Here is a 26,946-nt window from a genome sequence, read left to right as displayed (position 1 = left end):
ATGCACCCGAACACACCTCCCTCTAAGACCAGCACGCCCAGAATGCACCTGAACACACCTCCCTGTAAGACCAGCACACCCAGAATGCACCTGAACACACCTCCCTGTAAGACCAGCACGCCCAGAATGCACCCGAACACACCTCCCTGTAAGACCAGCACACCCAGAATGCACCTGAACACACCTCCCTGTAAGACCAGCACGCCCAGAATGCACCTGAACACACCTCCCTGTAAGACCAGCATGCCCAGAATGCACCCAACACACCTCCCTCTAAGACCAGCACGCCCAGAATGCACCCGAACACACCTCCCTGTAAGACCAGCACGCCCAGAATGCACCTGAACACACCTCCCTGTAAGACCAGCACGCCCAGAATGCACCCGAACACACCTCCCTGTAAGACCAGCATGCCCAGAATGCACCCAACACACCTCCCTGTAAGACCAGCACGCCCAGAATGCACCTGAACACACCTCCCTGTAAGACCAGCACGCCCAGAATGCACCTGAACACACCTCCCTGTAAGACCAGCATGCCCAGAATGCACCCGAACACACCTCCCTGTAAGACCAGCACGCCCAGAATGCACCTGAACACACCTCCCTGTAAGACCAGCATGCCCAGAATGCACCTGAACACACCTCCCTGTAAGACCAGCACGCCCAGAATGCACCTGAACACACCTCCCTGTAAGACCAGCACGCCCAGAATGCACCTGAACACACCTCCCTGTAAGACCAGCACGCCCAGAATGCACCTGAACACACCTCCCTGTAAGACCAGCACGCCCAGAATGCACCTGAACACACCTCCCTGTAAGACCAGCACGCCCAGAATGCACCTGAACACACCTCCCTGTAAGACCAGCACGCCCAGAATGCACCTGAACACACCTCCCTGTAAGACCAGCACGCCCAGAATGCACCTGAACACACCTCCCTGTAAGACCAGCATGCCCAGAATGCACCCGAACACACCTCCCTGTAAGACCAGCACGCCCAGAATGCACCTGAACACACCTCCCTGTAAGACCAGCACGCCCAGAATGCACCCGAACACACCGCCCTGTAAGACCAGCACGCCCAGAATGCACCTGAACACACCTCCCTGTAAGACCAGCACGCCCAGAATGCACCTGAACACACCTCCCTGTAAGACCAGCACGCCCAGAATGCACCTGAACACACCTCCCTGTAAGACCAGCACGCCCAGAATGCACCTGAACACACCTCCCTGTAAGACCAGCATGCCCAGAATGCACCTGAACACACCTCCCTGTAAGACCAGCATGCCCAGAATGCACCTGAACACACCTCCCTGTAAGACCAGCACGCCCAGAATGCACCTGAACACACCTCCCTGTAAGACCAGCATGCCCAGAATGCACCCGAACACACCTCCCTGTAAGACCAGCACGCCCAGAATGCACCTGAACACACCTCCCTGTAAGACCAGCATGCCCAGAATGCACCTGAACACACCTCCCTGTAAGACCAGCACGCCCAGAATGCACCTGAACACACCTCCCTGTAAGACCAGCACGCCCAGAATGCACCTGAACACACCTCCCTGTAAGACCAGCATGACCAGAATGCACCTGAACACACCTCCCTGTAAGACCAGCACACCCATGGGCCACAGATGGTCGCAGGTGCATTTGCTCTTTAAACGACGCGGGCGCTGGACGGGAAATAGACAACTGGGTCGGTCTTAAATTAGCAAAGACACTTGCGTCGGGCTTTGCTACGCTGCGCAGCACCGGGTGCGAGATAGGGCCTGAAATCTTTCTGAACCAACTTCAATTAATTTCCGCTTTTGACGGACAGGATTAACGCACGCCTTGTGATTTGTAGATCCGTATGTGAAGGTGCAGTTGGCTCTGGACAAGAGGAAGTGGAGGAAGAAGAAGACGTCGGTTAAGAAGAAGACGCTGAACCCGTACTACAACGAGTCCTTCACCTTCGACGTGTCCTTTGAACAAATCCAGGTGAGTGTCTCCCGATAAATACAAATACAACATTACACACACAATATAATATGGCAAATACAACCTGATAGTTATCCACAATATCCCGCGCAGGAAAGGTGGAATAAAGTTAATAATGTTTAAACATTGCTAATATAGAGAAAATGCCATGAACATCATCAAGAATGGGGTTTCATTTCTTAAACAATATTAAGGATGATAAAACGTAACCAAAACAGGGATTTTTCCAAACTTTGTGTACCTTTTCAATGTTTTTGCCGCTTTTTTCAGAGTTTTTGTCTACTTTTCTGAGGTTTAAAAAAAAAGGAAAGGTAAAATGTTTTAACCTTTCTTTATCCAGGTAAGTCGATTGAGAACAACTTCTCATTTGCAACGACAACCTGATCACATTCACACAGTTCTACACATTCATACCTGGAAGCTGGCCAGTACAACCACAGTCTGATCTGCTGGCCACTGAGCAGCTCCACTGGAGCTGGTTGGAGGTTAAGGGCCTTGCTCAAGGGCACCTCAGTGGTGGTAATGAGGGAGGGACAAAGACCAGATTTTATTCTGCCGGCAACACGGCATCATGACTTTGCGTAAACATACAAGCCACTTTCCTGTTCCTGTTATCTGTACGCATTTTGAGCTTTCCATGTGTATGTCTACGCTGTATACAGCGGATGCCACGTAGTGTTTTATCGCGAGAACAACGTCACACGCATGTTTAGGAAAAGAACATTGGGAAAGGCTTTAGTAGCACAAAAAAACCTCAACACGACGGTGACCAAGGTCACACGCTTAGGAAAACAATAAACGGTTGGGTTTAGGAGAGAAACATTGGGCAAGGCTTAAAAAAAAAAAAGAAACGGTTGACAAACGCCACACGATCCCGGCTCTCCTGGGTGAAAGTCCTGTGTTTGATCATCCACCCCCCCAACCAACCTCCCCCCTTGGACTTGCCTCCTTTCATACTACTCGCTACAGCGAAAATTCACACGTAATGTAGGTCAATGGCGGCCGAACGCCGTTGATAAACACGCGAAAAAGCGATTATGCGTCTTGATAACACACAAAAACGGCATACAAATGTGCGTTATACATACACCACTTCATGACATCAGTCTGCTACCGGTCTTGGGATTGAACCGGCGACTTCCCGGTCCCAAGCTCGCTTCTCTAACCTCCGCTTTAGTCAGCATTTTTTTTGGATAATAGACCTTTTTCACGGCAGACATGTTGACATGTCATAGTAGGAAAAGCACAGGTGTATTCAAAACCATTACTGATGGCTGCATTCCACTTAGGAGAGGTCCTGGTATTAAACCATTAATGATGGCTGCATTCCACTTAGGAGAGACCCTGGTATTAAACCATTACTGATGGCTGCATTCCACTTAGGAGAGACCCTGGTATTAAACCATTACTGATGGCTGCATTCCACTTAGGAGAGACCCTGGTATTAAACCATTACTGATGGCTGCATTCCACTTAGGAGAGACCCTGGTATTAAACCATTACTGATGGCTGCATTCCACTTAGGAGAGACCCTGGTATTAAACCATTACTGATGGCTGCATTCCACTTAGGAGAGACCCTGGTATTGTGCATGCTGACTCACTGAAATATCTTCCTCAGAAACAGAATCAGAATCAGAAAAGCTTTATTGCCAAGTATGTTTACACACACAAGGGATGTGTCTTGGTATCGTAGGTACAGGTCACATTAAAGCATTAAAGCAACATGTACAAACACACCGAGTCGCCATATGCGGCGCCATCTCAACTCTCTCCTAACTCTCGCAACAGATACAGCATGACATTGGGAGAGGAGAGGGAAACAAAAAAGGGGCTCTCAGACTATCCTCATAAAGATAAGAACAGTGTGGGAACAGGAAAAAACACCTCAGCACATAAGCACACAAACAGTACATTTGCACTGCTGCACATAACATAACATAACATAACATAACATAACACAATACAACATAACATAACACAATACAACATAACATTACATAAATGTACAGTTGCGATTAATAGTCCCAGTTTGCAAACTGATCGCTTTTTTAACAGCTTCAGTCAGGCCAGGCAGCTTCCTTGGGCTTTGGACAGCTACCAGAGTTTTTTTTTATTTCTCGATAAACCAGGGCGAAGCATCCTCCAATCAGCAGCAGTCCAGTTATCATGTGACGAGACGCTTACTCCACGAGACGAGACACATCACGAGATTGGGTTCACGAGAACGAGACGAGATTTCTCGTCGAGGTGAAAAGTTGTCTCGTGAGGCGATGTGATGTCAGCGTGATGGAGCGTGGAATTACCATTGAAGATCCCCCCCCCCCTCTGCCACTTTTAAATCATTCGTGTGGCAACATTTTGGTTTTCCTGCGGAAATAATAAACGGCGAAAGAGTGACAGACAAGACGAACACAATATGTAAACATTGTAAGAAAAAAATGCTGTATACCGCGGCTAACACGAGCACTATGCAAAAACACTTACAGCACCACCACAGCTCTCTACTAACTACGGCATTTTTTTCTTACAATGTTTACATATTGTGTTCGTCTTGTCTGTCACTCTTTCGCCGTTTATTATTTCCGCAGGAAAACCAAAATGTTGCCACACAAATGATTTAAAAGTGGCAGAGGGGGGGGGGGATCTTCAATAGTAACTCCACGCTCGGACAACGAGATCTCGTCACACCCCTAGTAGATATCCTCATCGTCCTCCACGGAGAGAGCAGAGAGACAGTGCTCCTCCTCGAGAATACGGTGTCAATTGCGCTGAGAGACCAGTTAATCAGTTCCATAATTTGGGTTTCGTAGAGCCCAAGCCTTGCAGGGAGAGTCTCTAAAAAGTTAACAGCAGACAACACGAGACAAGATAGCAAGCAGGGTAGGCCTGGGAGGGAGAGGGACCGCCTTCGCTGAGAGCAGAAAGAGAAATATCTTACTGGGACACTTGATGGAACTGAGCCATCGTTAAGGTTATCAATCTCAGCTGTGCTTTTCCTACTATGACAAGTCAACACGTCTGCTGTGAAAAAAGGTCTTTGGCCATTTAAAAAGAAAAGTTTTTTTTTAACTTTTTCCGACATTTGTTGACTTCTCTTTACTTTTAATACTTTAACTATATTTTCCTGATGATACTTACAGACTTTTACTGAAGTAACATTTTCAATGCAGGGCTTTTAACTTGTATTTTAACTGAGTATTTTTCTACAGTGTGGTATCAGTACATTTACTGAAGTAAAGGATCTGAATACTTCTTCCCCTCCTTGCTGTCGTCCACAGAGGGTGAACCTGGTGATCTCCGTGTGGGACCATGATGCCCTAACCCGGAACGACGCCATGGGGAAGATCTTCCTGGGCTGCGACGCCGCGGGGAACCAGCTGAAGCACTGGGCCGACATGTTGTCCAACCCGCGGCGGCCGGTCGCTCAGTGGCACAGCCTGCTGACGGCCGAGCAGGTCAACTCCACGCTGGTGCTGAAGAGGAAGCTCCCCCTCCAAAACAAACTGCCGTTCCTCGGCGGGCCGCCGACATAAAGACATCTCTTATCTTTTAAAAAGAGTTTTATGATCATTTCCCAGCTGATTGATTACTTTGTATTTTACTGTTAAAGGGTAACTTCAGTATTTTTTCATGTTTTTGTGTCTAAGTGACTGATGGGAACAACAATCTTTGAAATTGGTCCAGTTCTTGTCCACTAAAAGTTCTGTTTTTGCTGCTGACAGACTCAGATTATTACATTAAGTGTCTGACAACATTATGGAAAGGATCCCTACAGAGATAGAGCTTTTAGTTAAAGAGTAAGATCCTTTTTATTTAACATGAAACAGCCCCAAAATCACCATCACCAAACTCCACCAGACTCCATGTAAATAATCAGGACTTTTATCATCGTAAAAAACAATTAATTCAAAGTGGACAGAAACAAAATAACACTATAAAAAGCCATCTTGGTTCATCTTTCCACTGTTCCGACAATCACCACTCTGGTTTGGTTGAAATAAACCCTTAATTCACCCATTTACATGTGGAGATATGCTGGCTCTATACGCACTAAAAGTCCTGATTATTTACAAGGAGTCTGGTGTAGATATGCTGGCTGTATACACGCTAAAAGTCCTGATTATTTACATGGAGTCTGGTGGAGATATGCTGGCTCTATACACGCTAAAAGTCCTGATTATTTACATGGAGTCTGGTGGAGATATGCTGGCTCTATACACGCTAAAAGTCCTGATTATTTACATGGAGTCTGGTAGAGTTTGGTGATGGTGATTTCGGGGCTGTTTCATGTTAAACTAAAAGGATCTTACTCTTTAACTAAAAGGTCTATCTCTGTAGGGATCCATCCCGTAATGTTGTCAGAAACTTAGAATAATAATCTGAGTCTGTCAGCAACAAAAACAGAACTTTTAGTGGACGCTGACTAAGGGTGCGCTTAGGCCCATTACGATGCCTGTTACGTTCTCGCTCAACACTGGACCAATTTCAAAGATTAGATACTAAGACATCACTGCATTGGAAAATAGGGTCCATGGTTAAAAAATACCGAAACTACCCTTTAAGATTAACAATTATATTTTGGTATTAAATGTAAGTTATGAATCATATTTCAATTTCAAACCAGAGCACTTTGTTCTTTCTGTATGAATTGTATCATACGAAACTGAAACTTTCATCCCTCAAACTTATGATGATATTCTAAAGTTTGCTGTAATATTAGTAGAATTAAACATGTAATCACATCTGTGTGTTTGAGATTTGCAGCGACTTCCTCTTTACGCACCGACTTGCCTCATGTTCACAACAATCAGGTTGTTGAAAGCTCTTTGCAGTGACGATCGTGTGGGTCGGATTTGAGGGGTCAGCCCACTGGTCCCACAGCCCTATGTTCCTACAGCCCAATGGTCCCACAGCCCTATGGTCCCACAGCCCTATGTCACCACAGCCCTATGTCCCCACAGCCCAATGGTCCCACAGCCCTATGGTCCCACAGCCCTATGTCCCCACAGCCCAATGGTCCCACAGCCCTATGTTCCTACAGCCCAATGGTCCCACAGCCCTATGTCCCCACAGCCCTATGTCACCACAGCCCAATGGTCCCACAGCCCTATGTCCCCACAGCCCTATGTCACCACAGCCCAATGGTCTCACAGCCCTATGGTCCCACAGCCCTATGTCACCACAGCCCTATGGTCTCACAGCCCTATGGTCCCACAGCCCTATGTCACCACAGCCCAATGGTCCCACAGCCCTATGTCCCCACAGCCCTATGTCACCACAGCCCAATGGTCCCACAGCCCTATGTCCCCACAGCCCTATGTCACCACAGCCCAATGGTCCCACAGCCCTATGTCCCCACAGCCCTATGGTCCCACAGCCCTATGGTCCCACATTTCTAGGACATTTTCAAAATTAGGTCTTGTGTTCCTACATTTCCATTCAATTTAAGCCGTATCCTCCCACAACATTTTTTAGGGTTAGGGGGATCAAATCTGATACAAATTTATGAAAAAAGAAATGTGGGAACATAAGGCCTAATTTTGGAAAGAAATGTGGGAATATTCACATTTATGAAAAAGGAAATGTCTTAAAAATCTTAGAAATGTGGGAACTGTGGGAACATAGGGCCTAATTTTGGAGAAAAAAAAATCTTGGAACTGTGGTAACATAGGCACACTCCCGGATTTGAAACTTCTCTGGCGAGCCAATAAATAAGAAATGAAACGTTGTTGATATAGAAAGGCAGCGGCTGCTTCTTTAGCACCGACGGCAGCAGCCTGGCTGGGGTTGAGAGTTTTTGGGAGAGCGTTTGGACCTCTGCGATCGCTCGTCTTTCCCCGGACGGATGAAGGATTTAATTTGAGAACAGGGACCAATCAAGCTGAGCTCAGCAGCGCGTCTTCCGGCTGCTTCAGACCTCCAGAGATCAGACTCATTAAACGCTCCCTGAGCTCAAACAAACCTGTTTCCCTCCGCCCGGAGACATGAGATCTCGTTTCACCTGCAGGACGAAATAACATGCAGGAGACACACACCCTGTGGATAAGGGCAGAACACTTTTCCTTCTTTAAAAGTAGAAATTAGCAACAACATTTATAAAAAAATCAACAAGAAACTGTAAATATTGGGATTAACTTTCTCATATCTCTATTAGCAGATACACAACTGTATGTCTGGAATAATCTATTATAAAAAACGTTATGTCAGTTATATATATTTGTATGTTTACATTTATAATACTATCAAAAAACAACAAATACATGTCCTCCCACAAGAAACGCGCACACACACACACACACACGGACAGACAGACACACACACACACACAGACACACAAAGACACACACGCACAGAGACAGACACACACACAGACACACACACAGAGACAAACACACACAGAGACACACATGCACACATAGAGAGATACACACACACTCTCACACACAGACAGACACAAACACACACACACACATAGAGACAGAGACACACATGCACACAGAGAGACACACACACTCTCACACACAGACAGACACAAACACGCACACACACACACACACACACACACACACACACAGAGACAGACATACACAGAGACACACATGCACACAGAGAGATACACACACACTCTCACACACAGACACACACAAACACACACACACATAGAGACAAACAGACACAGAGACACACATGCACACAGAGAGATACACACACACTCTCACACACAGACAGACAGACACAAACACACACACACACACACACACACACACACAGAGAGACAAACACACACACAGAGACACACATGCACACAGAGAGATACACACACTCTCACACACAGACACACACAGACACACACAAACACACACACACACACACATAGAGACAGACACACAGAGACACACATGCACACAGAGAGATACACACACACTCTCACACACAGACAGACACAAACACACACACACAGAGACAAACAGACACAGAGACACACATGCACACATAGAGAGATACACACACTCTCACACACAGACAGACACAAACACACACACACACACACACACACACATAGAGACAGACACACACAGAGACACACATGCACACAGAGAGATACACACACTCTCACACACAGACACACACACACAAAACACACACACACACACACACACATAGAGACAGACACACACAGAGACACACATGCACACAGAGAGATACACACACACTCTCACACACAGACACACACAACACACACACACACACACAGAGACAAACAGACACAGAGACACACATGCACACAGAGAGATACACACACACTCTCACACACAGACAGACACAAACACACACACACACACAGAGACAAACAGACACAGAGACACACATGCACACAGAGAGATACACACACACTCTCACACACAGACAGACACAAACACACACACACAGAGACAAACAGACACAGAGACACACATGCACACATAGAGAGATACACACACACTCTCACACACAGACAGACACACAACACACACACACACACACACACATAGAGACAGACACACACAGAGACACACATGCACACAGAGAGATACACACACACACACCGTTAATGCGCTTCGGTGGCCGCCATGTTGAATGTAAACAAAAAGCTGCTTGATCGCTTCTCTATCGTCATCGTGTTAAACCAGCCAATAGCGCGCCAGGAGGATAAGCCAGATTGTGATTGGTCCCCACAGATTTGTAACGGAAGCAGGATAGATACAAACGTATACAGGTTTCCAGCAAGGGGGGTAAGCTTCGCTTCAGAACTCGAACCTCCTATGGCGCCGTTTTGATGCTAACAAGCCATCACCTCCCGTTAGCATCCCATTGATTCATTCTGGCGTCACTTTGACGGCGAATAACTTTACATCTGAAGCGTTTAAAGACTTTATTTGTCCGTTGTTTATTTCTAAAGAAACACGACAATGTATAAAAGGCTCCATTACCTCGTAGCTCACGTTATGGCTCCGTAGCAGACAATTTTATAAAAATAGGCTAACGATTGGGTCATAACCACGAGACTTACTGTCACACAGTAGAGGAATTACCGTATAGTACAGGAGAAGCTCTCAGGCAGTTTGGACTTCCATTATCTGTTTAGGTTTAATTACTAATGTTAACTAGCATGTTAGTGATCAGTAATTAGCCTGTGTCTATGTTATCTCCTTACATATACCTACACTCTCCGTCTCTGCAAGATTGGGAATGATTGAGATTTCTCTCTGCACAGCTACCAGAAGACTTCACACTTTCAGACACGTTGCTCACGTCACATCTACGTCTTCAAGCTCAGTTGGAGGCTGCTCAGTAACACTCAGCCAGCACCGGGAAAGAGACTTCTGATATCCTCCACTGGTCTCGTACAGAAACACGGGGTCTGCTGGTCCATTATATATACACCGTCTATGGTTTCCAGCCTGAGCTGCAGGGAGAAATCAAATCGGCAGCAGATCGAACTAGTCTAGTCAAATGTAACTAACATCGTCGCTTGGCTGTCACTTTATGTTAGCTAAACTTAGCTGCCGCGGCCCGGTGGAAGGGCCAGGGCCTCGCGGCGGCCGGTAGCCCGGCTAACAGTCACCTTTTGTCGGCTAAACTTTCAGCTGTCATGTGACCAGCCGGCGGTCTCCTGATATCATTCGAATCATGAGTTTTCGTTTTCATTCATGAGAATGCATTAATTGCATGTGTGCTAGTGGCTGTAGTTCTGCACCAAGGCTGAATTTCGGGAAAGAGACTTCAGATACAGTATTAGGGGACCACTAAGGTCTATATAAAAGAGACTTCAGATACAGTATTAGGGGACCACTAAGGTCTATATAAAAGAGACTTCAGATACAGTATTAGGGGACCACTAAGGTCTATATAAAAGAGACTTCGGATACAGTATTAGGGACCACTAAGGTCTATATAAAAGAGGCTTCAGATACAGTATTAGGGGACCACTAAGGTCTATATAAAAGAGACTTCAGATACAGTATTAGGGGACCACTAAGGTCTATATAAAAGAGACTTCAGATACAGTATTAAGGGACCACTAAGGTCTATATAAAAGAGACTTCAGATACAGTATTAGGGGACCACTAAGGTCTATATAAAAGAGACTTCAGATACAGTATTAGAGGACCACTAAGGTCTATATAAAAGAGACTTCAGATACAGTATTAGGGGACCACTAAGGTCTATATAAAAGAGACTTCAGATACAGTATTAGGGGACCACTAAGGCCTATATAAAAGAGACTTCAGATACAGTATTAGGGGACCACTAAGGTCTATATAAAAGAGACTTCAGATACAGTATTAGGGGACCACTAAGGTCTATATAAAAGAGACTTCAGATACAGTATTAGGGGACCACTAAGGTCTATATAAAAGAGACTTCAGATACAGTATTAGGGGACCACTAAGGTCTATATAAAAGCATCCAAAGACCACCATGTCATGGGACCTTTACATCTTATCAATGCTGCAAAAGAAAGGAAAAAAAAAAAACATTACCATGGTACTTTAATGTTGCGGTTATTACTATCTCATGGAAATATTGCCTAAATTACACTAAAAACTATAAAACACTGAAGTAAATAATAGCACAGGTGAGATAATTCAAGGTAGTAATGTGTGATAATAACCGTGTGTCCTCATCGTGGCAGACGGGGGCCTTCATTGTCGGCCTTATCTCCTGTGAATTTCCCTGCGGCCGGTTATTGACAAAGGCAGCGAGATACACACTCACACTTCATTATGGAGCAGAGACGTGACATCAGCAGCTTGCTGGGTTACCAGGATACCTGGAGAGAGGCCCCCGGCCATCCAATTAGGCACCAGAAGAGAAAACAGCCTCTAGATCAGCTCCCAGATAATTGTTTTTCAGTCAGTCCGCTGACACACCGAGAAACAGCCGGACTACTGCAACGCACACACACAGACACACGGTGAGAGACTTCAAGAATCATATAAGGAAAGATGTTTTATGATGCTATAATAAAGGTCACTTTTTTTAGGTCACTTGTGTTTTACTATTTAATATACATTTTGCTTTTAATCATACTGTATTTTTTTGTAGTTTACAAAACAGATCTCTCTATCTTTCTCTCTCTCTATATATCTATCTATCTATCTAATAATATTTTAGCTTTCTTAACATAAATGTGACTTAATTTTTAGTAAAATGGTTCTTTAAAAGCAGCTTTTGTAACAACATATTGACACCGTTCAGCTGATTTTAAGCTAAATGGATTTCTAAGGGGGAAAAGGAAAATAATAAAAAGATACTTTTTTTTAAATGAGCCTATATATTTATTTGTGTTGTTTTTTGAACAGATTTAATGAATTTTCAGATGTCTAAATCAGTGTTACATCAAAGTAAACATCTGAGAGATGCCCTTGTTTGCATCGAGCGATCCAATCCTGTTCAGAGTTTTGCGCCGAGTTTTGCCTTCCAGGTAGTTTTTCCTTACATGATGCGTTTAAATACTGCTCTCCTTTACAATCCCTAATATATCAATGTCCCTAACCTTCAAAAAATTCTTTTACCTAATTTTTAATAACTTATTACCTGTATCGTTTGATTGGAAGAGACTGTAATGAGGCTAAACCGGACTAAACGCAACCTGGAAGGCCTGATTCAGGGGAGAAAAAAACAAAAACCTCCGCATTCGAGTCCGCGCGGCAGGGGGTCGTGCTCGCGCTCACGGTGGTGATGCTGCTGCTGCTGGGCTGGTGAAGCTGTTCGGTAGCCAGCCAGCTAGTCACCGGAGCTCCGTATGAAATTGTCCCATTTGTGGAGTTTGTCACCGACGTTAGCCGGTGTTGTGTAGCCTGTAGCGGCTTCACGGAACACGATATGCGGTTGGTAGTTGGTGTTCACGCGCAATGAGCTGCAGTGCCCGCAGAGGACAGCGAGGAACGTCAGTTATGCTAACCACCGGCGGTTAGTTAGCTCGCTAGCTAGCTAACGTTTAGGATTTTTTTTTACAGGTAATGTTATAACCACTTAAGTCGTCATGTTAGCCATATCCTCCAGTGTGGATGCTTTGGTTTGTTGCGGCCATACTTCCCCCCCTCGGGGCAGAAATAACCGACGGTTAGCGCCTCCAAACAACATGACTCACACACTGTTGAGTGAGCTAATGCTAACGTTAGCTTAGCGGGTTGCTTGAGGGGTAGCCGTGTGTCTCATTCCACGCAGCGCGGGCTGCTGCTGAAGCTATGTCCGATGGAGCTGAAGTGTTGCTCGGCTTGCCAAAGATGACGGGCCGCCTGAGCCGGGTTTTCGTGCCTCTTCTGTCAGCAGGAAGCGGAGGAACATGGAAGCCGAGGAAGAAGAGTGGAACAAAGAGCTGAGTGCACACAAACTGCTGGATAAAAAGGTGCTCTGCAAGCAGAATGGAGGGATCGGTAAGACTTCTGTTTCTATGTCATGTAGTGGTGTAGTCTAATGTATTGTAGTGGGTATACTGTACTGTTTGTGTATATATATATATTAGGGCTGTGCTCGATTGAAGAAATTATTAGTTGACTAACACTCATTCAATTGTATCGACTAATCGATTATTTGATTTAATCGTCAGATCTGTAAATCTGAGTTTCTCTGCAAAGAGTCATGCAAAAGCATCACTTTAATTCTTGTGTTTACCAGAGATGTGCTCCTACGTTTCTTGGAAATAAGTCATTCAGCATGAAAAAAGCATCAAACATGACTAATGGACTAAAGAAATCTAAATTGACTAAGACCAAAACGACCGATTAGTCGACTAAGAGGGAGCAGCCCTAATAAATAAATAAATAAATAAATATATATATATATATATATATATATATATATATATATATATATATATATATATATATATGCATGCCAGAATCTGCCTTTGGGGGAAGGGGGGTTGTGGCTGTCGTCCAAGGAAGTTTTGAGCATCAAATACTTTATTTTCTGTATTCGGATACACTTTTATTCACCAATTTATACCTCTAGAAATACCTCTTAGGTTAGCCTATGTAAAGAAGAAAACCCAAGATAACAATTCAAAATATTATGGAAAGTATGTTGTTGTGTCATTTGGGCATTTTTAAGTGGGTATGAGGAAATCCTGGAGCTTTCTTAGTGGGTATACTGCGTATCACATAGACTACACCACTGTTGTCATGTCTTCATCCAAACTGTAAGTGATGGATACTTCCCATTCAAGCTTTAACTGCAAGGTGACCTCTGTGTCTACAGGTATAGTGAGAACTCTTCACAGCCTGTTGAAAACCCAGAACACACTGCAGATTCAGTCCATCGCCCGCTCAGAATGTGCTGGTAGGTAAAAACCCTCCATTGAAAAACCTCTCAATAACATTTTTTTTGACATATACATTTATTAGGGGTGGTACGGTTTCTCAAAACCCACGGTTCGGTTCGTATCACGGTTTTCGTTTCTATACGGTTCTTGTTGTTTTTTTCTTTTAATCATTAACACTCCAGAAATATACTTCAGCATATTATATATATTAATGTTCCCACATACCAGACTTATATGACGCTGGCGCATCCTCCAACTCCGGGCAGCCTTCCTTATCTCTCCCACTTGCCATTCATACACGTGATGTGACCTGCAACGCTGCACACGCCACCGTTCTCTTAACCCATTTACTCCTAAAACGCCTATAAAAACCTATATTATTCTGGGATAAATATCCTTATCTCCTGAAGGTTTTCTGAAAAAATATTAAGAATTGTCAACGTCTACCAAAATCTTAATATCTAAGCCTCTGTAACACATAGAAACATGAAATAAAATACATTGTCAAGGTAAGAATCACAGGTTTTATTAAAACATGCTCCCTTAGCACTAACATACAAACACATTTTTCAAAAGATTCTCAAAAACAGATGGGGTATGACGAATACCAAATGCTGCTCCACGCAGCAGCCAGCAGGAGGTTCAGAGTTGTGCAACGCAGTAACCGGCTGTAGATGTAATGTTTCGGTGCGCAGCATCAGGGACAAATGGGTTTCCACTCACTCCACCTGAGGAGCGGTCGGCTCGGCGCCTGACAAAAATCGGACAAAAATCTTTTAAACTGACCTTTGTCGATCTGAAATGAAGACCGATTCAGCAACTGCGCGGCCTAATTATTGCTTAAAGGAACACGCCGACTTATTGGGACTTTATCTTATTCACCCTAACCCCCAGAGTTAGACTAGTCCATACATACCCTTCTCATCTCTTATCGGGACTTTATCTTATTTACTGTAACCCCCAGAGTTAGACTAGTCCATACATACCCTTCTCAACTCTTATTGGGACTTAAGCTTATTCACCGTAACCCCCAGAGTAAGACAAGTCCATACATACCCTTCTCATCTCCGTGCGTGCTGTAACGCTGTCTGACGGTTCCAGTATTAGCTTAGCCTAGCACAGATCCTGCAGGTGAATGATTCCAGTAATCCTACTGCTCCGAATTGTGACAAAAGTGACAAAATAATCCCAACATGTGCCTATTTACATGTTGTGATTTGTACCACCAGCAGGTTTTTTCATCTTAAATTGTGGACATTTTAAGTTGGCATTCACCTTCACATACTCTCACGTACACACTAAGCACTAAGATATTCCCCGGTCTTATAACACGATGATAGCCTGCCAGAACTTTCTGTATTTGGTCTGAAAGTCCGAACCATCCAAAAAATGCTTTCACACTATAAAACGAACCGGACCATGCTTCAGTTTGATTTTGGTTCAGATCAAACTGAAAAGTAAGAAGGTCCGCACCGAATGAGGTAGGTGTGAAAGCCCCTTTTTTAAATGTAAGAATATGTAAAACCCTGTGCATTGAGGTTCATTGCTGATAAGTGCTGTTGTTAATCACACAATATCAGGTTTAGTATTCACATTTTTTACAGCTCTTTTCTGAATTTTGGCAGAACTTTTTGTCCCAAAGAAGCAAGGGTCACTTCAGAAACTTAAAGCTGATTTATCCACCAAAGGTAGACTGATTTGTTACCTGGCTGTTGATCTGAGACATGTCCTTCTAGGGCTGGATGATTAATCGAAAAATAATCGTAACCGAAATTCAGAGCCTATAACCGACGTAATTTGACCAAGTCGATTATTTCGGTCTTTTAATCCTATTAATATTTCCGCGCCGCCCACTGTGTGTTAATGTACTTTTCCCTTAAAACATATTACGGCCGCCGTGTGTGTAGTCACGTGACTCCGCCCCGTTTACATTAAAACTTAAATTACTTTTTTATTTGTATTTCATTGTAAAATCTACAGTTGTAGATTTAAGTTCAGTTGTTTGAAATATTTAATAAATAAGCATTAATTGCTATCTGTGTGTTGTTTCCTTATTTAATAATCACAAAGCTAGGATTATATGCACTCTTTCATTAGAAAAAATAACCGTGAACTAGAGCTGGGCGATTTGTTTCCCTAAAACTATTTTTTTTATAAAAAACTCGATTTTCGATTCGATTCCCCCCCTTCCATTTAAAACAAAATAACTGCGAACTGTAAATATATTTTAAAAATATATATTTATTGTATTTAATTAAAGTGCATCAACATAAACAAAATTGCAAAGGCAAACCCTTTATCTAACTGTAAAGTCACTGCAGTGTGCAACAAAGATTGTTAAACATCCAAATTATTTATACTGTATTTGGATTAAAAAAAAATTGATTTTATTGAAAATATGAATCGATTTGACCTACCAATTAGATTTTTAAATCAAATAGATTTTTTTCCCAGCCCTACCGTGAACATATTTACAGTATGAGAAAAGAATTTTTTTTTTTTTAAATCGTTCAATAATCGTAATCAAGGTAACTTCTTTGATTAATCGTGATTATGATTTCAGCCAAAATTGTCCAGCCCTATGTCCTTCTGTGTGACGCAGGCTCCTGTCCAAATCTGATGATGAGTAGGAGCGAGCACGCCGATGCGAGGCCCGTCCCCGTGGCCCTCACCCCCCAACTGCCTCCCAGAGCTCACCGGCCCCTCTGCATGTCGATCTCCTCCGACAGCAGCGGACGCTTCAAGGCTCTGGAGACGCAGGAGTGGAAGAACAACCTCAAAGCTCAGGTAGGTCCAGACACACATCGGCTTTGTCCTCGTCAGCAGGGAGTATAGCTCTTTCTCTACAGCACTGTCTGGCTACACCGCAGATGCATTCTGGTGATAAGAAAAAAAAAAAAACTCTTGGGTTGTTTGCATTTCTTTAAACCAATCACAATCGTGTTGGGCGGCTAGTAGTTAAGATCAGAGGAACGTATGTTGGGTGGATGAGTTTAGTCAGTGATATCTGGGAAATATCTGGGAAATGAGATGGAGACTGAACAAATGCTGAGTACAATGAGTTCAGACTAATGCAGCTTTATTCACACAACAAACAAACGTACTTTCATAAAAGAGAGAACAGTTGACATGCACCAAATGTAAATGCCAAGGTTTCTCTCCTAGAAAGGAAGATAACCATGTGTACACCCTCCTAAGAGCATGTACCCATAGTGTCTCTACGAACATCAGAATAACTCCTCCTTTATACTTTTTGTCCTCACACGCTTCAAGCTATCTATTTTGGTGCAACAGTTTACTCTTAAACTACACCTTTTATGGCTGATGCTCCTAATAGATTCCCACATTCTTGGCTCCAATTCCTCTGTGTGAAAGTTGTACCCAAACTCATAATAGATTCACACATTCCTGTGGGTGAGGGTTGTCCCCAGACTAACCTTCTTGTGTAGTACCCTACATACAAGCTATAAAATACATTTGAAAGCAAAGCTGTGTTTTTCCCGGGGGAAGAGACGCTGCGGCCGGCCACGGAGCTCTCCGCCTCCCGCTGCCGCCGGAGCTCAGGTTGCTGGTCGAAGGCGGCATACATAATCATAAAACACATTGTCACCTGTTAAATGTTATTCATTGCTGTTTGTTCTTTTCATTTCCTCTATCGAACATAATTAAGCAGTACAAAAGTCCGGCATCTTTAGCGTTGATCTGAATGCTTCGGACCTCTGTTCCAAGATGGCGGCGGTTTTGACGTATGTGTGTTTAGAACCTCAAGGCGACATCTGTCTATGGGAGCAAGGATCACATTTGAACTATATCGATATATGCGATATGGTCTAATTCCATATCTCATTTAAAAATATATCGATATATTTTTAATATCGATATATCGCCCAGCCCTAACATATACATATATATATATATATGTATATGTATATATGTATATGTGTATATATATGTATATACACACTCACATACACATACATATATATGTGTATATATGTGTGTATATATATATATGTATGTATGTATGTATGTATGTATGTATGTATGTATGTATGTATGTATGTATGTATGTATGTATATGTATGTATGTATATGTGTATATATATATATATACGTGTGTATATATATATGTGTGTGTGTATATATATATATATATATATATATATATATATATATATATATATATACACACACACACACACACACACACACACACACACACACACACACACACACACATATTTTTTTACAGTGCACAGAGAGGAGCTGCCTCCAGCCCCTCCCCCTCGTGAAGTTGCGTGCCGACACCGTCAACACTGCACTAGCTCAGAGAGGCTATCGTTACGTTAGCACTAGCTCAGAGAGGCTATCGTTATGTTAGCACTAGCTCAGAGAGGCTATCGTTACGTTAGCTGCTGCTGGTCTTGCCGTGAGATTAACTGTACTAATAAAACCTTTGAAACACCGCGGCCACGCTGCTGTGAAAGCTCCCCGAACGTCATTTATCAGTCTGGTTGATACCCCTCTCAGGGGCAGCTCCTCCACCCATATCTTTATAACGGAGCTAACCGCTAACCGGAGCTAACCGCTAATCAGAGCTAGCTCGTTGCCAACCGAGCCTTCAGTTCTGCGTGCCTGTATCCATTAACTGCATGTATGGACTCGAGCCCGAACAAAACCCTTCATTTTATTAAAATGGCTGTAAAAGTTTTAAACTTCAACTCAGAGTTGTTTGAATGACAGAGATCAGCTCAAGGTACGGTGTAGCGTTAGCGTGCTAAGTCGATGCTTTCTCTGCGTAGTGCAGACTGATTAGCTCTCGCTAGTCATCAAATCGAGACCAAATCGCAGCCTTTGCGTTTAGGAAATCGCGTTTTAACATATCGCGATATTATCGCAAATGCAATTAATCGTTCAGCCCTAATACGAACCAATGTTTGGTTCCTCAGGTGTAACCGGGAAGCACATACAGTTTTTGACCACACACACACACACACACACACAAACGCCACGCAAGCGTACACAAGCAGTAATTTGTCTGGAAAACCAACGAATATCTCATGGAAATAAATTGAACCAATGGCGTTAACTGCAAATATGACTTGGACTTTCATTGATCAAAAAGGTAAAAATTGCGTCAATTACTCTACCCGTAGACAAGCACCTCAGGGGATTAAAGCTTGGGTTCAGCCTCAACAACTACTATTTCTAGTCACTGATCCGTTATCTTTATTGTGACTATTATTGCCGCTGTTCATCACACCCCCAACCGGCACCGTCAGACACCACCTACCAAGAGCCTGAGTCTGTCAGAGGTTTCTACCTAAAAGGAAGTTTTTCCTCACCACTGTTGCACTAAAATATAGTCTAAAGCAGTAGTTCTCAAGCTTTTTTCAATAATGTACCCCCTTTGAACTGTTTTTTTAAGCCATGTACCCCCTAACCAGCGCAAATAATTTTTGTCAGCGATAGATTTACCAAACAACAGAATTGTATCTGGAAAACATTTAAATGCTAGTGGGAAAAGGCGGAAAAAATAGACTGTAGAAAGAAGGAAGTAAGGCCAGAATAGGTCGAAAATAGTAAAAAGAACTTTGGAAAAAAGAGACCCAAACTTAAAAATAAAAGTAGGAAACACTAGGGCGACAAAAAAATTCCAAAAAAAGACAAACTTCGAAAAAAGTGACAAAAACTTTGAAGAGAAAAAGACAGTAGAAAAAAATAAGGAAGAAAGGCAAGAAGAGGTCAAAACAAACGACAAAACCTTTAAAAAAAAAAATGTGACAAACTTCATAAACAGCAACAAAAACTTGAAAAAAAAAAAGACAAACTTGGAAAAAAAGACATTAGAAGTAACTACAGCCTTGTAACTGAAAACCATTTAGGAAAAAATGTCACGTACCCCCTGCAGTCCTCCAAAGTACCCCTAGGGGTACACGTACCCCCATTTGAGAAACACTGGTCTAAAGGATGTCTCTCCAGCTACCACCAGCGTGTATCTTAAATTGTGGACATTTTAAGTTAGCAGCTTTACCTTACTTGCAAAGATATGATTTCAATCGAAAAAATAGTCTACTATCTGTAAAGTGTAGGGCTGTCCTCGACTAAAGAAGTTCTTAGTCGACTAACACTTATAGGATTTAGTCGACTAATCGATTAGTTGATTTAATTGACAGAGCTGTGAGCTTTGAGAGGTGGTTAAGACTAGAAAAGCACAATATAAATGTAGTTAATTAACCATCTGTAAAACTGAGTTTCTCCACAACTAATCCTGCAAAAGCACCACTTTAAATCTTGTGTTAACCATAAATGTGCTCAGAAGTTTCTTGGAAATCAAGTAAGTAAGCATGAATAAGCATAAAAAATGACTAATCGACTAAAGAAATCTTAGTCGACTAAGACCAAAACGACCGATTAGTCGACTTATCGACTAAGAGCTGCCGGCCCTAGTGAAGTGTCTTGAGATAACTCCTTGTTATGATTTGATACTATAAATCAAATTGAAGTGTAGGGCTGCTCCATCTTAGTCGATTAGTCGACTAATCGGTGGTTTTGGTCTTAGTCAACTTACATTTCTTTAGTCCATTAGTCATGTTTGATGCTTTTTTTTCATGCTGAATGACTTATTTCCAAGAAACGTACGAGCACATCTCTGGTAAACACAAGAATTAAAGTGGTGCTTTTAGCACGACTCTTTGCGTAGAAACTCATATTTACAGATCTGTCGATTAAATCAACTAATCGATTAGTCGGTACAGTTGAATGAGTGTTAGTCGACTAAGAACTTCTTCAATCGAGCACAGCCCTACTGAAGTGAACATGTGTGTTTTGTGTGTGTCTCAGATGGAGCAGGCCCACAGTGCGGGAGCGGCCAGCAGCACGGGATCTCTGGAGCGAGCGTCTCTGTTCTGCGCGTCGGCTTCCACCGCGTCCGGCTCCGGCCTGTCCAGCCCGGTGGAGATCCTCAACAAGAGCCGGTCCTCCAGCCGCTTCTCTCTCTTCTCCCCCCCCTGGAACAGCAGCTCGGAGTCCGAATCCAACCCTCCGTCCCGCTCGGGCTCCAAGAAGCTGCGCAACTACAGCAGAAGAGCCGCCACGGGGCCGGCCGGCGCCAGGGGGCCCGACACGCCCGAGCCCAGACCAGGCGGCCCCGAACACTTCCAGTACTCGGAGCCCGTCATCTCCAAAGTGACGGACTACATCTACGTCGGCAACCTGAACGCGGCGTACAACGGGCGCACCCTGTGCCGCAACAACATCGACAGCATCATCGACATGAGCAGCGTGCCGGGGGAGCCGGGCCCCAGCCTCAACCTCATACCGTGCACCTGCTCGCGCGGCGCGCGCCACAGCTGGTCCCGCCTCAAAGTGGACATCGGAGACGTGCCGGACGCGCTCGGCGACGGGCCGGCCCTGAAGCAGCGCTGCTTCGAGGACATCAACGAGTGCATCGACGCCTCGACCGAGAAGAGGAAGCGCGTGCTGGTCCACTGCCGGGACGGCTTCTCTCTGGCGCCGACGTGCATCATCCAGTACCTGATGGTGAAGCAGAACATGAGGCTGATCGCCGCCTACGAGACCCTGAGGGCCAAGTACCCGGTCAACATCAGGGACTGCCACCAAAACGCGCTGGTGAGCCTGGAGAGAGCGCTGCGGCCCGGAGGCAACGTTGACCCCGAGTGCTTCAAACAGGCCATCTCGCGCAAAGTGGCGTGGACCTGACTCGGGTTTCCCAACGTGCTCGGCTGCTGCTGCTTAAGACTCTCTTTCATAGAGAGGCGAAGTCCCTCCCCCTTGCAGTGGACCCCCACGGGACCTTAATTCAGAAAAAAATACAGTACGGGCCAAAAGTTTGGACACACCTTCTCATTCAATGAGTTTCCTTTTTATTTTCATGACTATTTACATTGTAGATTCTCACTGAAGGCATCAAAACTATGAATGAACACATGGAATTATGTACTTAACAAAAAAGTGTGAAATAACTGAAAACATGTCTTATATTTTAGATTCTTCAAAGTAGCCACCCTTTGCTTTTTTATTAATAAGGGAAATAATTCCACTAATGAACCCTGACAAAGCACACCTGTGAAGGTAAAACCATTTCAGGTGACTACCTCATGAAGCTCATTGAGAGAACACCAAGGGTTTGCAGAGTTATCAAAAAAAGCAAAGGGTGGCTACTTTGAAGAATCTAAAATATAAGACATGTTTTCAGTTATTTCACACTTTTTTGTTAAGTACATAATTCCATATGTGTTCATTCATTGTTTTGATGCCTTCAGTGAGAATCTACAATGTAAATAGTCATGAAAATAAAAAGGAAACACATTGAATGAGAAGGTGTGTCCAAACTTTTGGCCTGTACTGTATGTACAATAGTGAACGGGGAGAGGCAAATTACTATTTGATCCCGTTTGAATTAAGCCATGAATTACACATGTGGTGTTTGTCAGTTTGAAAGATAATTTAGCAAGCGAAAAGAGAGTCTCAGTTTGTCATAGTGCCACTTAGTTTTTATGTGAAACTGCTCCGGGAACTAAACACTCAACAAAGTATAGAAACGACTAACGAAAGCCTCCAACAGTAGCTTTTTCTTTTTTTTTTTAATGAGTGAAAAACAGTCATAATAAAGAGTCAATGTCTTCTTTTTTTTTAATCTCTGGTCAGTAGGGCTGTCAAAATTGCTCAAAAATAACGTTCGAATATTCCCTCTAAAATAACACAGAATATTCGAACATCTGGTTGCGCCTGCATCCAAGGTGGCACGCGACATCGTGACGTCAAAATTATGTAATATCCGGCCGAGCCGACAAAGCGGAAAACGGGAAGCCTGAATGAGTTCGCCGACAACGTGATGCCAGGACTCTCAGAGTGACTGCAGGTCTCTGTGGTAAACTTACCGGGTTAAGATGAGCTCTTTTATGGTGAATGAAAGGCTCGATCCAATGAAGTAGGTCAGTGAATCACATCGAAGCATTGACGGCAATGCTGCTGCCAGTTCTGCCGTTGTTTACCTTTTTCTTCTTCTTCTAGTCCGTAGAAAGGGTAGCGTCGGTAGCCTTTGCTCATTCGTTTTTTTTTAAAACTATTCGAATATATATTCGAATTTAGAATATTTGTTGACAGCCCTACTGGTCAGGGTGGGCGTGCTCTGAATATCGGCGCAATATCGGGATATCTGATTTTCTCCATATCGCCCAGCCCTACTTGTAAGCAGTATTTTAGCTTATTAACTTATACAGTTATCTTACCTGATGTGTTTTTTATCCAGCGAAGTGTAATCAGCCGGAAGAGAGAGAGAGAGAGAGAGAGAGTTACGTGACATCCCGGTACGAAACGCACCGGCATCGTAGCCTCAGAGAGTCACCACTTCGACACTTTGGGCTGTATTCTTACTTACACTTGAACAGTTTAACGACAAACCGAGACTTCCTTCACATGCAGAATTATCTTTTTTAAATTGTCGGAACATTTGTCTCTCTACGTGCACTACCGTATATATATATATTTTTTTCCAAATATAAGGTCCCATGGTGGTGCACCGGAAAGAGGAGGGACTTCACCTCTCTGTTCCTTCCCCCTCTCCCCTCCCGTGGTATTAGATATTCTCTAAAGACAACCAAGGGCAGCTCCACTTCCCCCCCCTCCCGTAGACTGGTCTAAACTGGATATTTACACACACACACACACTTGAGTTCAGTGGTTGTAAAAGTTACGACTTTAGACATATTTCCTTTTCAAACCTCTCAATGTGACCTGGCCCCCACCCCCTTTCCCTCCGCAAAAGACTTCACTGTAATGTAAACAGCGTCTTGGTATAACGGTGTAATAGTGTTGGCTGTATTAATAGTTGATAAATATTATTTATATATATATATATATATATATATATTAGGGCTGCCACCTCTTAGTCGATTAGTCGACTAATTGGTCGTTTTGGTCTTAGTCGACTAAGATTTCTTTATTCAATTAGTCATTTTTTATCCTTATTCGTGCTTAATTACTTATTTCCAAGAAACTTCTGAGCACATTTATGGTAAACACAAGATTTAAAGTGGGTTTTGCAGGATTAATTGTGGAGAAACTCAGTTTTACAGATGGTTAATTAACTACATTTATATTGTGCTTTTCTAGTCTTAACCACCTCTCAAAGAGCACAGCTCTGTCAATTAAATCAACTAATCGATTAGTCGACAACATCGTGTGTTAGTCGACTAAGAATTTCTTCAGTCGAGGACAGCCCTTATATATATATATATATATATATATATATATATATATATATATATATATATATATATATATATATATATATATATATATATATATATATATATATATATATATTCCTTGAGTTCTGTGCCATGCCGTTGTGGTGGTGTTTTATATCAGAGGGAGTTTCTTAACGGGAGATCTCAGGAGATTAATGATGTCATTCCAGTGGGGGGGTGGGGGGGATAACTCATTAGGTTACACCGTTCACACCTGGCACTAACATGCGTTATATAATTGAATATTTATTTTTGCACATTATTTCCATAAGGGGGCAAACCAATACAACGGGAGACAAAACTCTCTTTCTCTCTCCCTACCTCTCCCCCTCTCTTCCTCTCTCCCTCCCTCTCTTCCTCTCCCTCCCTCTCTTCCTCTCTCCCTACTTCTCTCCCTCTCTTTCTCTCTCTCCCTCTCTTTCTCTCTCCCTACCTCTCCCCCTCTCCCTCCCTCTCTTCCTCTCCCCCTTTCTCTCTCTCCCTCTTTCTCGCTTTCTCTCCCTCCCTCTCTCCCCCTTTCTCTCTCTCTCCCTCTCTTTCTCTCTCTCCCTCTCTTTCTCTCTCTCCCCTCTCTCCCTCTTTCTCTCTCTCCCCTTTCGCCCTCTCTTTCTCTCTCCTCTCTCCCTCTTTCTCTCTCCCCCTCTCTTTCTCTCTCCCTCATTATCTCCCCCTCTCTCCCTCTCTTTCTCTCTCTCTCTCTCCCTCTCTTTCTCTCTCCCTCTTTCTCTCTCTCTCTCCCTCTTTCTCTATCTCTCCCCTCTCCCCCACTGTCTCTCCTCTCCCATATCCCCCTCTCTCGCAAAATGTTCAAAATAATTGACCTTATATATAACCTTAAGTGAGTTATCAAACAGCCTGTTTCACTTTCCTCACAGATAAAATCAAAAGTTAAAGAGAAATCGAAACAAGCAAGTCACCAGAGATGATATTTAAAGATATTTCTGACGCCAGGTGTGAACTGCGGTTCAGTTTCATACAGATTTTGTCACACACTCTGATCTGACCGGCCACCATTCGTTTGGAGCTTTGTTTTTCTTGCTAAAAGTCTATTTTGCTGGTAAAATGATTGTTTGGATGTACTAGCCGTTGTGGTCGGTGGGTGAAAAAAAAAAAAGAAAAAAGCGGAGTTGGTTCCCTGTTAAAACAAAGCTGCAACTCCGCTGCTGATACTCTGAAGACTGTAGGATGTACGTACGTGTGATCTGTCGCCGTTGGATTGATCGCCACCGACTGGATTACATTACTGATTAACCCACTTCTATCACGAGAGGGAACTTTGCACACAGACACGCGTTTTGAAATCTGACCCACTTCTCTAATTTGACGTTTTCACACCGTTTTCTTTGTGTGTGTTTCCGATGTCATCCCTGATGGAAGATGGAACGGCCCAACTTGTCCTCTGTGAGGAAGACTATATCTCCGTTTTCAGCCACGGTTTGTTTGCTTAAATGTCTCCCGTCGGTGCTCGGACTGTGGCTTTTTTTTTATTTTTATTTTTTGTGAATCACAGTGAAGCTGGCTGAGTGGATTATCGGTGCCACTAAACTGCCATCCAGGATTTACGCTGCAAGAGAGGATTTTTGCACTAACAGGGTTGTCCAAAATGCAAAAAAAATATGTATTTTAATGTTTTGAATTATTGTTGTTTTTGCAGGGTACAACGTTAAGGTTTTTGCCTGGTCGGGGAAGTTAAAGTACATTTTTATTAGCCCTTTACGAAGAGTTTTTATTTTTTATTAATCGTTATCAAATAACAACCAAGACTTAAGAAAATTGTAGTATTTGGTTGTTTCATTTCCATCTTCCACTGCCAACCAAGGAAAATCCTTAAAGGTGCTCTAAGTGACGTTGGGTGATGTCACTTCTTTTTGACGTTTGAAGTATTGCCAAACAAAACGGAGGCAGCTAGACAGGCAGCTAGCAGATAGTGAGGAGATGTTTTTTACAGTGTGTTCAGGGGACAGGCAGCTAGCAGATAGTGAGGAGATGTTTTTTACAGTGTGTTCAGGGGACAGGCAGCTAGCAGATAGTGAGGAGATGTTTTTTACAGTGTGTTCAGGGGACAGGCAGCTAGCAGATAGTGAGGAGATGTTTGCTGTATGTGACAAAAAAATGTTGTAGCCTAAAAAAACACGTGACGTCTCTTAGGGCACCTTTTTTTAAAACCATTTTTCACTGTAGCTTGTCGTACGCCTCTCTAACATGCCGTAAGACATGCGTCACTACAGCCAACTCAAAATCTTGATTGGCCAACAGCACATTTAAAGCTTTAGTGCGTAACTTTTTGATATTAATGAATGTCTGTTACATTCAAGCCGTTGCCAAATGAGTTGCTACAAAAATAATTAAAACTATCAACTCCACACAACT

The 26,946-nt window shown here is 43.3% G+C and overlaps 2 protein-coding genes across 5 annotated transcripts in view; both read left to right on the top strand.

The window, feature by feature from the left end:
* Window positions 1–5,665, top strand: part of syt8 (synaptotagmin VIII) — a 30,018-nt gene extending 24,353 nt beyond the window's left edge. For all 3 annotated transcript variants that reach the window (XM_028584383.1, XM_028584384.1, XM_028584385.1), the window contains exons 8-9: window positions 1,857–1,990; window positions 5,271–5,665. In XM_028584383.1, the coding sequence (XP_028440184.1) occupies window positions 1,857–1,990; window positions 5,271–5,525 (389 nt within the window). In that variant the 3' untranslated portion in view covers window positions 5,526–5,665. The remainder of the gene's footprint in view (window positions 1–1,856; window positions 1,991–5,270) is intronic.
* A 5,935-nt stretch (window positions 5,666–11,600) lies between these two features.
* On the top strand, window positions 11,601–22,141 carry LOC114559621 (uncharacterized). Of its 2 annotated transcripts, none has more exons than XM_028584378.1 (5): window positions 11,601–11,950; window positions 13,312–13,415; window positions 14,239–14,319; window positions 16,905–17,089; window positions 21,146–22,141. In XM_028584378.1, exons 1-5 carry the CDS (start codon window positions 11,760–11,762, stop codon window positions 22,022–22,024), a joined length of 1,440 nt encoding a protein of 479 aa, XP_028440179.1. In that variant the 5' UTR covers window positions 11,601–11,759; the 3' UTR covers window positions 22,025–22,141. The 2 variants fall into 2 exon arrangements, with proteins under 2 accessions (XP_028440179.1, XP_028440180.1); XM_028584379.1 differs by lacking the exon at window positions 11,601–11,950 and adding an exon at window positions 12,700–12,995.
* The last annotated feature ends 4,805 nt before the right edge of the window (window positions 22,142–26,946 follow it).

This window comes from Perca flavescens, chromosome 8, assembly GCF_004354835.1.
Source record: "Perca flavescens isolate YP-PL-M2 chromosome 8, PFLA_1.0, whole genome shotgun sequence".
NCBI lineage: Eukaryota > Metazoa > Chordata > Actinopteri > Perciformes > Percidae > Perca > Perca flavescens.
The sequence above is the reverse complement of the archived record's forward strand: the minus strand, read 5'-3'. Positions and strand labels throughout refer to the sequence as shown.

Coding starts and splice junctions, on each gene's coding strand:
- LOC114559621 (XM_028584378.1), top strand. CDS start 11,760: ATGGAGCAGAGACGTGACATCAGCAGCTTGCTGGGTTACCAGGATACC. Junction 11,951..13,311: donor CGCACACACACAGACACACG/GTGAGAGACTTC, acceptor TTCTGTCAGCAG/GAAGCGGAGGAACATGGAAG. Junction 17,090..21,145: donor AGAACAACCTCAAAGCTCAG/GTAGGTCCAGAC, acceptor TGTGTGTCTCAG/ATGGAGCAGGCCCACAGTGC.